At 35.2% G+C, this 16,611-nt stretch overlaps 1 protein-coding gene across 1 annotated transcript in view; it reads right to left on the bottom strand.

Moving 5' to 3' along the window:
• Positions 1–16,327, bottom strand: part of Dhx36 (DEAH-box helicase 36) — a 42,069-nt gene extending 25,742 nt beyond the window's left edge. The window contains exons 1-9 of the mRNA XM_010636894.2: positions 15,995–16,327; positions 10,319–10,443; positions 9,075–9,309; positions 6,935–6,973; positions 5,049–5,219; positions 3,129–3,208; positions 2,372–2,446; positions 2,067–2,233; positions 625–706 (exon numbers count right to left, since the gene is read on the bottom strand). Of these exons, the coding sequence (XP_010635196.1) occupies positions 625–706; positions 2,067–2,233; positions 2,372–2,446; positions 3,129–3,208; positions 5,049–5,219; positions 6,935–6,973; positions 9,075–9,309; positions 10,319–10,443; positions 15,995–16,231 (1,211 nt within the window). The 5' untranslated portion in view covers positions 16,232–16,327. The remainder of the gene's footprint in view (positions 1–624; positions 707–2,066; positions 2,234–2,371; positions 2,447–3,128; positions 3,209–5,048; positions 5,220–6,934; positions 6,974–9,074; positions 9,310–10,318; positions 10,444–15,994) is intronic.
• Positions 16,328–16,611: the final 284 nt, after the last annotated feature.

The following is a 16,611-nucleotide window of genomic DNA, read 5'->3' as shown; positions in this document are numbered from 1 at the left end:
TCTTTAAAAAAAACAAAAAACAAAAAAAACCACAAAAACCCACGAAAATAGCATGCAGAAAAAACTTCAGTCCTGAAGCCAAAATGCTGAGCCACACTGTTGGGAAAACATAGAACTACGGTCATGGAAGACAGAATTACAGAATGAACACAAAAAGTTGAGAAAAGACTAATAATAAGAGGGTGAATCATATTCAAAAAGTGGGCAATGGATGCCGCCAAAAATAAAAAAGCAGGAAAATAATAAAAAACACCACTGAGGTCTCCAATCTTTGCCAACCAAGGATCTTTAAAAACTAGTGATTCCTGGAAATGAACCCAAACTGTTAATGTAATTAAGCATGGAACATGAATGGGGCATCTGGATTTTTTTTTAAATGCCAGGTACTTTTTTTTGGTACCGGGGATTGAACTTGGGTCCTCATGCTTGCAAGGCAGGCAGCGAAACCACTGAGCTACATCCCCGGCCCCAACACCAGGTACTTTTAATGTGCAGCTAAGTTTGAAAATCTCTGGATCCATGGAAAAGTGTTTTAGAAGGAAGTGGTCAATGTCAAGTTTCTGAGATTAAAAAGTATGACAAAAGTGACATGTCTGTAAGTTTTATTTCCTAATGTCCACTTACCTTATTTTTTCAATTATATCTTCCAAAAGATATTCTACAACCGGAAAAGTAAAACCAGGTATATGTATCATTGGACAGTTACCTGTCATAGCAGACAAAACATAAACATTAATTACTAATAGGACAGTGACTCTATTAATATTCCTAACTTCAGAAAATGGTCCTATAGTATAGTTCTCTATTTTTCCATATCTAGTTTAAAAAGGCAACAATCTAGTCATCACTCAGTATTTTACTTCTGTACATACAAACTGTACACGTATGTCAGTTTTACAAAATAACACTATGAAAGAACAGAGCCAATTTTAGGTGAATTCAAAACCTATTAGATGTCTATTTTGCTTTCGTCATCAGCCAAAATGGTGCTGCATCAGAATCCAAGTCTGGTGGCATCCAGAATTGGAGGAGTGAGCAGGTGTTTGAAACAACTTAATCGAATATTAACTCAATATTATTTCAAAATGACCACCTAAAATCCCCTTAATATTATTATTTAAATGCCAATTATATTTCATAACAAGCAGCACTACATATAAAGGCTGAAATAGCAGCAGAGGTCAAAGCATCTGCGCTACCACTATTTTGCCTCTGATCTGTGTTGTTCAAGCAACATACTCGAAGTTAGTTCTGGGTGCCTTACAAACTTTAAAAATAGCACAGTATCTGCTCCAACTAATCGCATAATGGTTTAATAGAATGCATTTTAAAGGATTTTTAAAAAGCTGAAAAAAATTTACTAAACATACTCATATTGCATTTTAATTTGCTCCCTTTTTCCCTCCAACACAATTATAAGCAGGAGAGATAGGTGAGGCATAATTTTAAAAGATTTAGTTTCAGATTCTCTTGTGTTTTCGTTAATTATGCAGCCTTGAGTTAAGTTACTTCACTGCTCTGAGGCTATTTTCTCATTTGTAAAAATGGGCCCAACACTGCATACATCACAAAGTTTTACAAGGATTAATGGACAAAATCCCAAATCCACTGTGAAGGTGTTCCATAACTACTAGCTCCAAACTAGTACTGTTACTATGAGCATACTGTCAACCAACACCACATAAGAATCACAAAAAGATGTTTATAAAATTATTCAAATGCGTGGTATGACTTAATGATACCACCGCAATTGTGTGGTGATGGTACCAAGAAACTACTTGTGTTCACTATGTGAACAGAGATGATGGCATCATTAAAAAAGAGGTCCAATTCCCTCGTCTAGAATTATGCAACATTTATTTACATTAGTTTTCTTGTTTTGGTTTTTGAGACAGGGTCTTGCTATTTACTTCAGTCTGGCCTTGAACTCAAGGCAATCCTCCTGCCCCAGCCTCTGAGTACTGGATGTCATGTGCCACCACGTTTGGCTTATTTCAGTTTTGTATAAAGTTAAATACAGTGGTTTTCTGGTACCTTCTCTAACGTAGCAATCGCAGTTTACTCACCAAAGTATTCTGAAAATTTCTCAGCATTCAATGTTGCACTCATCAGTATTACTTTCAGGTCAGGGCGAGAATTGAGAAGATCTTTAATAACAGTCATTAAAACATCCGACTGTAGATTTCTTTCATGGATTTCATCAAGTATGATATGACTAACACTGGACAAATGCCTAAAACAAAAATTGTGAAGTATGTAACTCACTACAAAACTTAAGAACAATCATTATTCTTTAATAACTATCAAAATTCAATTTGATAATTAGATCTTTAAGTAATAGTTTGTAATTCCTTAATTGAATCATACTCACGGGTCTGACTGGAGCCACTGAAGGATGATTCCTGTTGTACAGTATAAGATAGAAGCCTGTTTCCTTGGCAACCGACTGTGAATGAAATGTGTAAATCAATCTTGGTTTTCTTTTTCAACAACTTACTGGACACCACAAAAGTTTAAAAAAAGAGAAAATCTTCATCCTTAACATTTTAGTTAGAAATGCTCATCTTAACAAGTAAAAGGAAACTTGGCCCCAGAAAAGGACAGAAGTTTAGTGGAGATGAAGGCGGGGGATAAAGATACTAAAAACAGGGAATACAGTCAATTAGGGACTGGGTAAGTAACACAAAAAGGTGCAGAACACCAAATCCTTTTGAGAAGAAATGATGGTCTATTACTACAGTTATTTTTCTAGCCATTCTAAAATGTAGAAGCACATTTTTAAAAAGGGATCTTGAGGTTAGCAGGTGAGCCATATGTGTTAGCAGGAAGCCACATATGCTACAACTGCTTTACATGTTAATTTTAATAGTAATTGCCAGTATAGAACAGTAATTATCTGTACTTTCTTCTGAACCTCTGGTTTCAAAATTCACTAAAATCTACCTATATAAGAAATGAAGCCAAGCACGGTGGTACATGCCTATAATCCCAGCACTCAAGAGGCTGAGGAAGAGGATCTCTATGAGTCAGGGCTGGGTACCCGGGCTACAGTGATTTCAGGGCTACCTATACTACAAAGGGAGATCCTGCCTCAGAAAACAACAAACAAACGAAAAAACATTCTTTACCTCTGGAGACGAATTTGGTACCCAGTGCTATTACCATTGCCACAAGATTCTGCCCTTTCTGAAGCCACTCTCTCTGCAACCTTAAATTTAAATAAAACACAGTTACCAAAAAAAAAAACAAAACAAAACAAAAAACAATTTCCTTTAGGGCAAATATCCTGGACAGCTTATGAAAAGCTGGATTGTTGAAAAATAGTTCTTCAGATTTTCAGATGAGTTTAAAATAACTATTTATTGAAATCTGAGGTATCTAACACTATGTACCTTGCTTTAGAGCTGCAGTCCTGCTTCGTATGCTTTTCATTTACCCTTATAATGTCCTTCAAAGCCAAATTCTTCCTCTTTACTATTCTCAATGTTCCTTTCCAGGGATGCTCCTCTCAATTTCTACTCTTATTTTTGAAAATCTTTAGCTGGAAATCATGGCCAAATTTACAAAACTTGTAATTTGAAGTTAAGAACATACTGACACTCTTTTCTTGTTCCTGGTCTGTTTTAGTTGTTTTGTTTGTGGTAGAGACTGATATTGTTGTATTTCTTAGTAATGGCTACCAAATATAAACCCTGGGCAAATAAAATATTATGATTTAATAATGACTCAAGAAAGTAATCCAGTCACCTTGTGACAGAATGGTGATAAAATGAGGTTAGAAGCAGAAAATGGTAATTGCTATATTTTAGAAGTAAAACTTTCTAGTAAATATATCTAGAATATACAACTCAGATCATATTAATTTGCATACATTCAAATAAATCTTGGAAAAATAAAATACCAAAAACCTTTCATTAGCATTTCTTCATTCTGTGTATGTGTGTATACATGCATATTGCCTATAGTAATGAAAGTAAGAGCAGCTACACAATTATGTTATGACAAGTTTCTTTTTTAACATTCTGTGATCTTAGGCATTCACCTCCAAAAGGGTTGAATATTGTTACTCCACTTAAATACATACTGGTCATAGCTTAAAATGCTTGCTATTTTTTTCTCAAATGTGGCTAAATTAATTGGTTATAATTCCTAACCACAGATTGTGTATTACTGAGAAATGTTATAAAGAACACTATCATAAAATTAAAGATAGCACTAAAACTACATAATTGAACTTATATACAGAATTATATACAAACATTATATAATCTACTATAATCATTTGAATGTTCTAAGAAACCCCTAACATCTTTAAAGAATATATAACCGTACATAGATCTTCTAACTAAAGACAGTAACGTCCATTTAAAAAAGGTTAGTTGTAAATATATAACTATTACACGTGGTATCCTGAAATTTGGACTTACACAGATCATATATGCAAACAAAATAAACCTGAAATATCCTTTAGTTTTCCTCATGATAAACTTCCTCTTACTGAATATCTGCATTTAACTACTGACTACAAAAATGTAGCTTCAACAAAATAAGGCTTCCCAGGCACCAGCACTCAGTGCAACTACATACTAAAATAACCACGAATTGAATAAATAAAACAAATGGCAAAATTTAAAGCATCTAATAAGGAAGACTTTGGAACTTGTCATCTACTCTTTGAACATTTTATTGACTTTTCATTCTTTTGGATTTATACTGAAATTTTTCTGGATTAATAATTTACCTTCAATTCATAAAAAAACTGTTATCTGTGAGAGAGATGCCACCCATCTTTTTTTTTTTTTTTTGGTATCGGGGATTGAACTCAGGACTTTGCATTTTCAAGACAAGCAGTGGCACCACGGAGCTAAATCCCTGGACCCGAAGTCATCAATCTTTTGCCCTTTACTCCAAAATATACATCAATCAAATACTTCCTTTACAGCAACAAATATTAACCCTGAATAAGAATCACTCCAAACCTTAAAAATACAAAGTCTGGGCAAAATTATTTAAAGGAAAATAGAGGTAAAAAAGTGAGATTCACTTACTGAAATGGCACTAATTCTTCTTGGCTGAGTACAAACTATTCTGCATGCAGATCCTTTTCCTCTTGCAATGTAGCTATCCAAAATGAACTGAGTAACTTGAGTGGTTTTTCCACAACCGGTTTCACCACTTATTACTGTTACCTGGTGTTTATCTATTAAATCTACCAACTCCTATTTTAAAAAGGAAGATACATTCAGAATATAATATACAAAGACTGAAAAGACAGTAATCAAAATTCTACCTCACTGAGAGTATATTTCAACAGAAATATTGTTTTTTAAATTTTAACATAAACAGTGCTAGCAATTTGAGTATCTAAATTACCAATGTTGAAGAGTAAGTAACACCAAACTGTAAGAATAGAGCCAAGGCATTGCTAAAAAAACAAAAAACAAAAAAAAAAACCACCGCCACAAGAACAGGAAGAGACAACTCCTAAACTCAAGAGGTGCTAATATTAAACTAAAAGAATGGTGATATTCTGACCACAAAACCAAAACTACTGACTGTGCCTGTTTGCTAAGTTATACGCATTATTTTAGGAAGAAAGAGTGTTATGTATTTTGCTTTTAAAATAATTAAAATAAAATTAAGTGTTTAAACAGGTAAAGTTTAGGTATTTATAAAACCATATCTATGATGAAGATATTCTTAAAAATTTTACATACTCATTAATATTTTTATTAATTAACCACACTACTACTATATTAATCATCCTACTACTTCAAAGGGGTATAATAAGTTACAGTTTCACGTAAAAATAATTTAACTTGAAAATCTACATTTTTTTTTTTCCATTGAGTTTATTGGTACTTTTTAAGTATACAGTACAGTTACATTCATCCTTGGGATCTTGTACCTTTACATTACATGACAGATCTTGATTCTTATTTTTTCTCCATACCCCTGCCCTCCCTGAAAATCTACATTTACCAAATTTTTCCACCTATTTTAACACACTGTACATGTCAAAAAAATTTATCTTTGAACACTAAAATGATAGCTGGTAAATACAGTCGGCCCTCCATATCCATGGTTTGCTTTGACCAACCACAGACAAAAAATATTTGAATAGCTGAGCCCATATTGAACTCTTCATTTTTCCCTATACAGTACAGAAAAACTGTTTATTTTGATTTAGATATTACAGTAATCCAGAGATGCTTTAAAGTATACAAGCAGATGTGTATGTAGGTTATATGTAAATACTATAGCCTTTTTATATAAGGGACTTGAGCACTTGAGGATTTTGGTATCCACAGTGGGTTCTAGAATCAATACTCCATGGATTCAGGGGTACGACTGTACTGACAAGTGGAATAAATTTCATTCATTCAACAAATATTTACTAGATGTTTATATAATGCTAGGCACTGCTCTCAGTCAAGACAGAGATAAGAGACTGCACAAAACAGACCCTGTCCTCAAGAACTTACATTGGACTAGGAAGGGGAGACACACAGATGTCAGGTGGTAATAAGTGCTATGAAAAGCAAAGAAAAATAAAAATAAATAAGGTTGGGAGGTAGAGACGGATGGGGGATTATATTGTTTTATGTAGGGTAATCAAGTGATGAAGTATAAAAAATTAAACCATTATATTTTAGTAGTGCCTCAATTTTAATTAAAGTGCTTAGTCTTAAATTAAGAGCAAACTGTTTATCCTAAATAATTTATATATGAAAATTCATTTTTTTAAATTCTAGAGATTTTAATTATGGATATAAATATGATAAAACTTCAAAAATTTTACACCATGACCATATTTTCCCTTTTATTCTTCAACAAATCAACAGAATAAAACTAACTTTCCATTAGAAGGTCTGCTAACATAATTTTCTTTCAAAATGTGTTTATTTGCAAATATAAATATAAAACATTTTACCTTTTGCATTCCATATGAAGGAAGCTTTTCCCTGAAATGCTGAAATTAAAAAAAAAGGTTTCAATTTTCACACACACAAAAAATCAACTTATATATAACATTCTACTAATAAATACACCATTTATTAAAGCAGCATGCAATAATACAAATTAAAGGTTATCTCAGGGTACTTGTCTTTTTTTCTTTGGTACCGGGGATCGAACTCAGGACTTTGTGCTTATGCTGTGAGGCAGTCGGAGGGACCACTCAGCTAAATCCCCAGCCCAGGGTGCTTATCTTTGAATGTAAGAGAAAATTTAAAACAATATTCAGAATTATTTCAGAACTTGTTAGGTAAAACTCCCGGCAATTTTATCTCATAGGATTGCCACTAGACAAAAAAACTATATAAAAACTAAGTAGCAGTTTCTGACAAATATGAGCTATTTAACAAATTACACAGTTTGTTAGATTACAACTAGAATTATAAAAGGTGTAACTAAGTTTTTACTGTATTTTATTTATATGACTTCTTGCAATTCTAAAAACTTTTTTATGGAACCCTACACCCATACTACTTAAAAATGCTTAAGAACTAAGATTTGCAATCAATTCAGTGTATCATGATGTAAAAAAAAAACTTCAGGAGCATAAAAATACACCAGTTATAACAAATTCTATTGAAATGGGGAAAGAGCTTTATTTTTAAAATAAAACTAAATATAATAAATGAAAATTATAACTGCCTAGGTAATCTAGTATATTACTGTCATGCTTGTTATGGTGAGGTAACTAACCTTGTTACTAATACCACAAAAATCAAGACAAGTCAACAGGATGTCTTAAAATTTAGTGTTTGAAATAAGTCACCAAACTTTCCAAACTAGAATTATCCCTATATACATTCTGGGTATGTAAATGATGCTAAAAACAGGGCTTTAGCACAGTAATCTTTACCAAGGCAGCCAAACCTTGTATTTCATTTTTATTGTAACTGAGATTATCTGCTGTCTGATGCATGGGAACATCATTATTTTTCAAAAAACAGCATGGTAACTGGTGTCTAGCAAGAAGAAAATTAATAATATAAACTATCACATAATGAAAAAATATTGGTACTACCAAGGAGGATAAAAAAGTTGAGTTCTTAAAAGTATATTTTGGTACATGAGAAACATTTATAACAGTATCACAGAAATAGTAAGATAAACTATTTTTATGCTTCATACATTTACCCATCTTCAGTAATAGTATTTAAGTTCCGTCTACTGCAAAGCAGAGTGACCAACACTCTCTGTTCCTAAGGCTATCAGCAGCAATTCTCTTAACCAGAAGATTCTTAACGAATTCATTTTGAAATTGCCTCCATCCTCCAGTCACACACTCACAGGCACAGTGCTACACACTCTGTCCCCTGGACAATCTGGGCTCATCTGCTTTACTGTGAAAATGCAACTTCCATCAGTGATTGTTGGTAAACAGATGTGATGCTCTGCTTATCTCAAAAATGGTAGTACATATCTGCATAAAGATAGGACCCTTCGAACTCCTTCAGTATTTTCTTAAAAATATATACATATGTGAACATTATATCTGTCTCTAAAACACCCTCAAATCATACAATTTTATGTCTTCACTGGAAAGAATCTTAAACTATCTTGCCTAGTATGGGAATTGTAGAGTACTTCAGAAAAATTCAGCCCTTATCACAACCCTAAACTTGTCGGTCAACATATCCTTATCACATAATTTATAAAAACCTTTGAAAGATCTAATTTTATCATCTCTAAAAGCAAAGAGATGGGCTAAATAATCTGGAAGAAACTTTATAATTCTAACTGCCTTAACTCTTAGGACATCTCACTAAACCTGCCTAGAAAAGGTAGGAGTGCTTTTACTTTCATTGGCATTAGAATTTTCCAAACATTTCTCCTTCCACATAAGCTTCTGCTGATGAGAAAGGATACTGCAGAATATGTGTTCCATTAATTTCTATCCCCACTGCTTTTTTTTTTTTTAACTCAAAAAAATCCCAACAAAGGATGTCTTACCGAGGTATTTTCACTGATCTTCACATGCAGTTACTTTAAGTCATAAACACATTTCTGTCAAGTGTGAGAATGACAGTAATATATTTTTTCCATATCTTGCTTTGTATTACCTGCATTTCAATATACCGAAGATCTTTTTTTTTCTTCTGCAAATCTTCCAATAATTGCTGGTCTAAGGTTACATCTGGTTCATTGTCTTGCAAAAGATATTCAGCATGTTGATCAATATATGATCTGTCCCTGATTCTCGATGTCTTTTTTTCTTGGTTTATCAATTTCTTTTCTTGGTTGTCAAGTTTCTTCTCTGAGGTTGATTTGTTCTCAGTAGAAACTTCAGTTCCATATCTGTATTGATAAAAAACATTTGCAAAAGTCAAAGGAAGAGCCATTTAAGTCCTGGAACAAAATATACTATCTAAATATTTCAAACTCACCAAAATTGACAGCCTGCAATTTTTGCTCTATAAAGCAGTTATGAACTTTGTATTCTTATGATATTCTTACAATAAATTCAGACTTTTCCTTCTTCTAGAGATATTCCAAGGTAAGCTATCCCTTGTGATAGTTTATAAGATAAAAATCCTTTCTTATTCCTTTTCCTAGTAAACTAAAAAATAAATTCAACCTTGATACAGGCAAAAAATTAAAAAATTACTAAAAAAAAGATAAAAATCAAAACAAGTTGTTGGTCCTCTGCAGTGTTGTTCTTTTTCTGATTTTCTTGGATTTGCTTTATTGTACAATTCATTTTTTTTCCTTAAGATATAAATGTAATACCACATTGCATACTAAAGTACTCCTATATTTTGCTCTAAATGATAGTTTTTACCATCTTCCTAAACATAAAGCAATTTAACTTCATGTAGTTCTATTCATAGAATTATTCTGGAATATGATGATGGCGAGTTAAAAAAAAGCACATATGACTGAATGCATCTCATATTTACAGACTATTCATTCCAATACTTAGCATTTTTGTGGGAATATGACAAACTATACTTTGCTTTCTCCAAATCAACTTAATCTACATTAAAAAAAGAATTACTTCAAGACTAAACTCTAGTTACGGAAGACCCTGGTGTTTTTATCATAATTTTCTAGCCAATGCCATAAAAGTATCTGCTTATTCTTTTTTTTTTTTTTTTTTGTACCAGGGATTGAACTTGGGACTTTGCACTTGCTAGGCAGTTGGCGGAACAACTGAGCTAAATCCCTGGCCCAGTATTTGCTTATTCTTTTTTCCCCCAGGTACCATAGATTGAACTCAGGATGCTACACTTGCAAGGCAGGCATGGTGCCCCTGAGCTAAATCCCCAGCCCATACTTATTTCTTAACATAACATCTTTTTTTTACCCATGATCCTCCGGCGCAAACCACGATATCTGTGCTTCTGAATCTTTATCATTTTTAGTGTGGACAGAATTCAGCAATTGCGTTATTTGCTCTTCTCGTTGTTCGTCCATGTGTACTACTGCTCTCTATTTTGTACAAAGGAAAGAGCATCTTTATCAACATAGGAAAACAAGTACAACATGCTTTATTAATATGAAAACATGTTCATTTTGTAACTAAAATGAAAAATAAAGGCAATGATGTTTGACAAACGTTTATAAAAGAAAGTTAAAGTTATTCATTCTTGCCTTCTAGCCCACCCCACCTCCGAGATCAAATTTATGTTAACATTTTTGTGTATATCCTTTGAGACCATTTCTTACGTTATATCTATAAAGTTAGATCTAAGTATAACTGACAAATAAAGAATATCTGCATCTAATCCCATAACTCTGGATCCCCTAGTTCCTACCTTCAGGTACTTATACATGTTTTCCTAATGGAAATTTTCAGTTTCTAAAATCCAAATGTCCTGTTTAAAAAAAAAAAAGGTGAAAACTGAAAATAATATTTTGGTAATAATGAGTATTTCAAAGTTCTTGCACTAAAAAAGAAAAAGAAGGATCTCAGAGGAAAGAAATAAAACTGACCAATGCTCATGGAAGATAGTAAATGCAGCAGTTGTTTCAGAAAATAAAACAAGAAAATGTCCTATTTGACAAAGATAAAGTCCTCGGTGAGTTATGAAAACTTAAATACTTTATGCATCTAAGAAATGAAATTATAGGCCATGGTAAAAAAGAATGAATGTCAAACCCAATTCATTAGAGATGTTTTTTAGATCTAGCAAGTTAAGACTAGATTCTTAAAAAAATTATGAACCTACAGACTTCAGGCTTTTTATTAGCCAGACTTAATAATGTACACTTGGATCCACAGGCAATGGGAAATTCATGATAAGTGGTGAAAATCAGGGTCTATTTGTTTAAAGGAGCAAAAGAGGAGAAAGGTAAATATAGGAGTGAAAAAATTTATATTTAAAAAATACAGAGAAAAAAACCTCAGAACTTTCTGATTTTTAAGTAGAGGTGAGGAAGGCAAAAAGAATCAAAGACAGCTGCTTCAAATTCAAGTCTGGGTCCTGAAAGAACAGCAGTTAAGTCAATTAGGAGGAGGCTGACAAGTGACAAGGTGTTGCTGTGGAGGTGGTGATGGTCAAAGGACAACGCTGAGCTTGAATTTGAAGACGAGTGAAAATCAACAATGAAATTCCCTAACTATAATAATTACTAGGCAGATAGAAATATGATACTGGATCTTTTGAGGGAATCAATGTTTTTAGAGTTCATGACAAGAATTTTGGAGTGCTCAGCAAATAGCTGGGTTTTGAAATCACAGATGTATAGGAGTACTCTTCAGAAAAAAAAACAAAAACACCTACAACTAAAATAAGGACAGAACTAACAAATCTGGCATTCATGGGGCCAAAGCAGAAATTCAAGCCAGTAAAGGAACACCACTGAATCTGTTTATTTAAAAAAAAAAAAAAAAGGAACTAAGAAGAACTATATCTTAAATTCTCCAACACACCTATAAGCTATTGTATTATTTTTCTTTACATCAAAAATGCTCCATTTTCTCATCTTTTCTTTTCTTGCTACCCTACTACAATATCCTTTTTACTCCCACCACTTCACAGAATGGGCTCTCAAGGCTCTTTAATGATACATCTAGTGGACATTTTCAGCTCTTGCTTCAGGACAACTTGCCACCACTGGTTTCTCTTCTCCCTTTAAACTCTTCTTGGGTTCTAAAACACCACCCAATGCCTTATTTTTCTCTTCTTTGGCTGCTCCTAGATTCTTTTTCCTAAGCCTGTCCCCTAAATATTTATAGGTCAACAGCACTGGCACAATGGGAGCCTGTTAGAAAACCACACAGTCTAGCCCCAGCTTCTCTATTCTAGTCCTATACTCTTAACAAGGTGCCAGGTGACTCCTCTACACATTCAAATAAAAGAAGCAATGGTCTAAAACTTCAGGCCTGCGTCATTTCCTCTTCTCACTCACTGTTCACCTACACTCCAACTGTTATCCACAAGCCCATGAACTACCAAATGCTCACCTCCACTGTAAATCTCCCTAGGCATCAAGCCCATCCTGAAATTCTGATTTCTATCCCTGACAACAATAATCATACTGCCCATTGTCTTCCTCCAACAAGTCTGATGCTGGCATAGTCACGAAAGTCATCCATTATCACTTGTGCCCATTCCTTCAGAAAAATCAAATCACAGACTTATTTTGAGTCTTACCTACTAAATTACTTTAAATTACTTGCTCCACCTCCACCACCAGGTACCATTCCCCACCTTAATTATTGCAAGAGCTACTTAACTGGTCTTCCTCAACCAGCACTGCCTCTTTACAATCCCTTCCCTACATTACTACCCAAGTGAAATTAAAAAATTAAAAATCCAATGTAAAGTACATTCTTTACTGAATACTTAAAGGTTGATGACCTAAATTAATAAGAGAGCAGGAAAATATAAAAACAACAGCAACAAAACTCAGAACAATGTACAGGTAGGTTTAAGTATCATTTTATGAAATTTCCATTTTAACTATGTTTTGGTTGTAAATTAAAATGCATTTCCTTTTGAGCCAAGTAGTAGACAAGTCTGAAATCTACTGCTCTACCTTTACCCTAACAGCTCACATTCATACTCGCCTTCCAGTTCCTTGAAGATGTTCTTCCTGATCTCTGTATTGTGGCACAAACTTCTGCTTTTGTATGAAAAACCCTTCCAAATTCCAGAACCCCAAACATACAGGCAGACAGGCAGGCAGGCGCATGTGCACGCACACACACGCACACACACACACACACACACTTTGCTCTCTTTCAAATTTCAGCATAAGGGTTGCACTCTCTCCAAATTTTCTAAAATCATTTGAGGTAGGGGACAGTACATATTCTCCTTATCATAACAACACTTTAACACTGTCTTCTGTCTTCAGCCCCTAATATCTCTGTAAATGTAGGTGCTATACAGGGCATAAGATACTGACTCAAACAAATCAAGTCCTCTGTGAATATTTCTTTGAAAGAACAGCAAGACTATATCATTAGAATGATTTTAATCTGTAAGCACAAGAATTATTTTTAAAGTAAATGTCATGGAAATTCTGACTGAAAGCAATCATATCAGCCTGAAGGTCAAAGGAAGAGCCAAATGAAAATATTCATATTTCAAGACAATGGAAAAAAACTCACTTTTAGATAGTACAATGGTACGACACTGTAATAAAAAGCAAAAGTGAAGCATGCTACAAAAGGTATAATTATACTGTATCAGATTGGGAACCTGGGCACAGGAAGTACACTTGAGAAACCTGGGACAGTTTTTCAAATCTCAAGAAGTGTCTGGGCATGGTGGCGCACGCCTGTAATCCCAGCACTCAGGAGGCTGAGGCAGGAGGATCGCTGTGAGTTCGAGACCAGCCTGGGCTACATAGTGAGTTCCAGGTCAGTCTCAGCTACATAGTGAGACCCTGTCTCAAAAAAAAAAAAAAAGAACCCCAAATCAAATCTCAAGATGTGAGCTAGGGAATCAATTTTTTTTTTTTCTTTTAAAAGATCACTATGAGTGGCTCTATAAACTATAGATTTAATGGGATGCAGGTGTGGAACCAAGAAAACTAGCCGGGAGGCTACAGAAAACAAACTAGTGACAAATATATAATAACATTATTGCTGTAAGGTAAGTGGATGGATTGGGAATGTACTGTATTAAGGATGAAGCCAGACAGGTGGCACAAGTCTATAATCCCAGTACTTTGGGAGGTGAGTGCACAACTTTGAGCCCAGGCTGGGCAACTTAACAAGACCCACTCTCAGAAAATACAAACGTGACTGGGGATGTACAAAGTTGCCCAGCTTGGGTTCAAAGTTGGCTCAGAGCAAAGGCTGTGAATTCAAACCCTAATACCATGGCCACAAATGCACACACAAGATGAAAAACAGACTGATTTGCTAAAATGATAAAAGAAGAATCAAAGATATATCCCATTTGGCCTTGTGAATGAGTAAATGGCGGTGATATTTAATAAAATGTAGCTTTGAGAAAGAGGGGTGAGATCAAGAATTCTGTTCCTAATATCCACTGCACAAATAACTCTACTCTTTGTGAGGAAATAATGAACAATTTTTCCTGACTTGATAATTTTTCATCTGTAAAACTCCCTGAATATATTTTTCAGGTTCCTGTAGCAACATGCATAGAACCTTCATTGAAATAGAAGGTAAATAAAAGCAGATAAAGTTACTGTTTATATCTTTACAACTATGAATTTAATTACTATTCCAATTCTATTATGGCTTCTGTTTCTCCAAATTTTCAAAAATCAGTTGTTCAATGAATAAGTTTTTTCAGGGAGTAGGGAGATGTGAAAACACAGGTTTGTATTTTGAAGAGAAGAATGTGGCAAGTTGTGAAGATGAATTAATAAAGCCCCAAAACATTTCAACAAAAAAAATTTGCTTGCAAGAAAAATAAAGAAATACTAGCCTAAACCAGTACGATGGTGCAAGCCTGTGATCTCAGCACTCTGGGATACTAAGGCAGGAAGACTGCAAGTTCAAGGTCAGCCCAGGCAATTTAGTGACTTACTATGACCCTGTTAAAAAAAAAAGTTAAAAAGAGCCACCAACTCCGACCCTGGGTTCAATCCCCAGTATTGAAAAAACAAACAAACCAAAATACAGTGGTTCAAAAGATGACTAAACTACACTTAGTATCTAATAAAAGGTGCATTTCATTAGGTCACGGTTCAAAGGCCTCTACTACAAGAAGCTGATTTTCTTAAAAAAATGATTTTTAGAGTATGGATTGCTTTTTTGTTGTTGTTTTTGGTACCGGGGATCGAACTCGGGTCCTTGCGCTTGCGAGGCAGGCCACCGAACCGCTGAGCTAATTCCCCCAGCCCTTAGAGTATGAATTGTTAATGGAACTTGATATCCTTTACCACAGATTTTCAAGTTACAAATCAAACTGACAATTTCCTGAAGAGATCAATCAAATCATATCCTGAAGCTTCTTTCTCCTCCAGCATGCTACATTTCCTTTAGAAAGAGGAGCTGCTAATTAACACCAATTTCCTCAACTGAAGGCACACACACACACACACACACACACACAGGAGCGCGCGCACAAATCCTGGAGTTGTGGTTAATTTAATAACAGCTGACCTATCTTTCTGAACGATCCACAATCGAAATAGTGCTTCACTACTTTTATTCTGCGTAAACTTATCTGCAATGTACGGTCACTATTTTTGACTTTGCCAAGCAAAGAATTTCAGCACAAGTGACCATAATTATGTTTAGAGGGAAAGGACAGATATATGAAAATGAAGGATCCCTAATAAAAATTTAGACTGGAACCTGAGTTTACAGTTCCTATGTACTTTAAGCAAAGTACACTTTCCGCCTGTAAATCTTGACTGCGTCGGAGGCTCAGACAAAGAACGTCAAGCGGCATAATATCTGCTACAAGAAGCGTTAGCATAGTACGTGTATCTGCACTCGGCTCACACTTCACAAAACACGTGCATCAGTCAAAGAAAAGCAAAGACTGGAGGCAGCCGTGTAAAGAAAATAGCGTGCATCACCCCTCCCACTATCATCTCAGCGTACCTCCTGCCTCTCCGCCTCCTTGTTCTTCTGTGTCTGTTTTTTCGCGTACCACAAGCCAATTTCGCGGCCTTTCAAGTGGCCGGGATGCCGCCCCCGTCCGCCTCGACCACCTCCGCCGCCGCCGCCGCCGCCGCCACCTCCGGGGCCCCGACTCCCTCCGTGGCCCCTTCCATAGCCACCACTGGAGCTACGAGAACCGCCATCGCGGCCCCAGTTCTGATGGTAATCATAGCTCATTGTCCGGGATGACTACTCCCTGGGACAAACCGCAACCGCTGGAAATGGCGTCCGGGCCCGGAAGCGGATGGATGCACATCCACTTCCGTTTTGCTTCCGGAGCCCAAGGCGAGAAGGAGGGCTCTTGGCGTCACAAGCAGCCGTTTCCGGTGATGTCACGCCAACCCGCCGCGAAAATCCGGAAAGAGTCATAAATGAAGTTGTGTGTGAGAGTCTACGTTGTTCCTCAGGAAGCAGGGCAAACAAAAGGCTTTCAGGAAGGAGGGCAAACAAAAGGCTTGTAGCTTTTAACATTTTTTTTTTTTTTTACATTTAAAAAGAACTAAGGTTGGAAAATGAGAAGATGGGTTTAGGGATTTATTCTTGATGGTAAGATCTGG

Source organism: Fukomys damarensis, unplaced genomic scaffold (genome assembly GCF_012274545.1).
Source record: "Fukomys damarensis isolate Sample0158 unplaced genomic scaffold, DMR_v1.0_HiC HiC_scaffold_37, whole genome shotgun sequence".
NCBI classification, from domain to species: Eukaryota; Metazoa; Chordata; class Mammalia; order Rodentia; family Bathyergidae; genus Fukomys; species Fukomys damarensis.
Note: the sequence above shows the minus strand (reverse complement) of the source record. Positions and strands in the feature narration are given on the sequence as shown.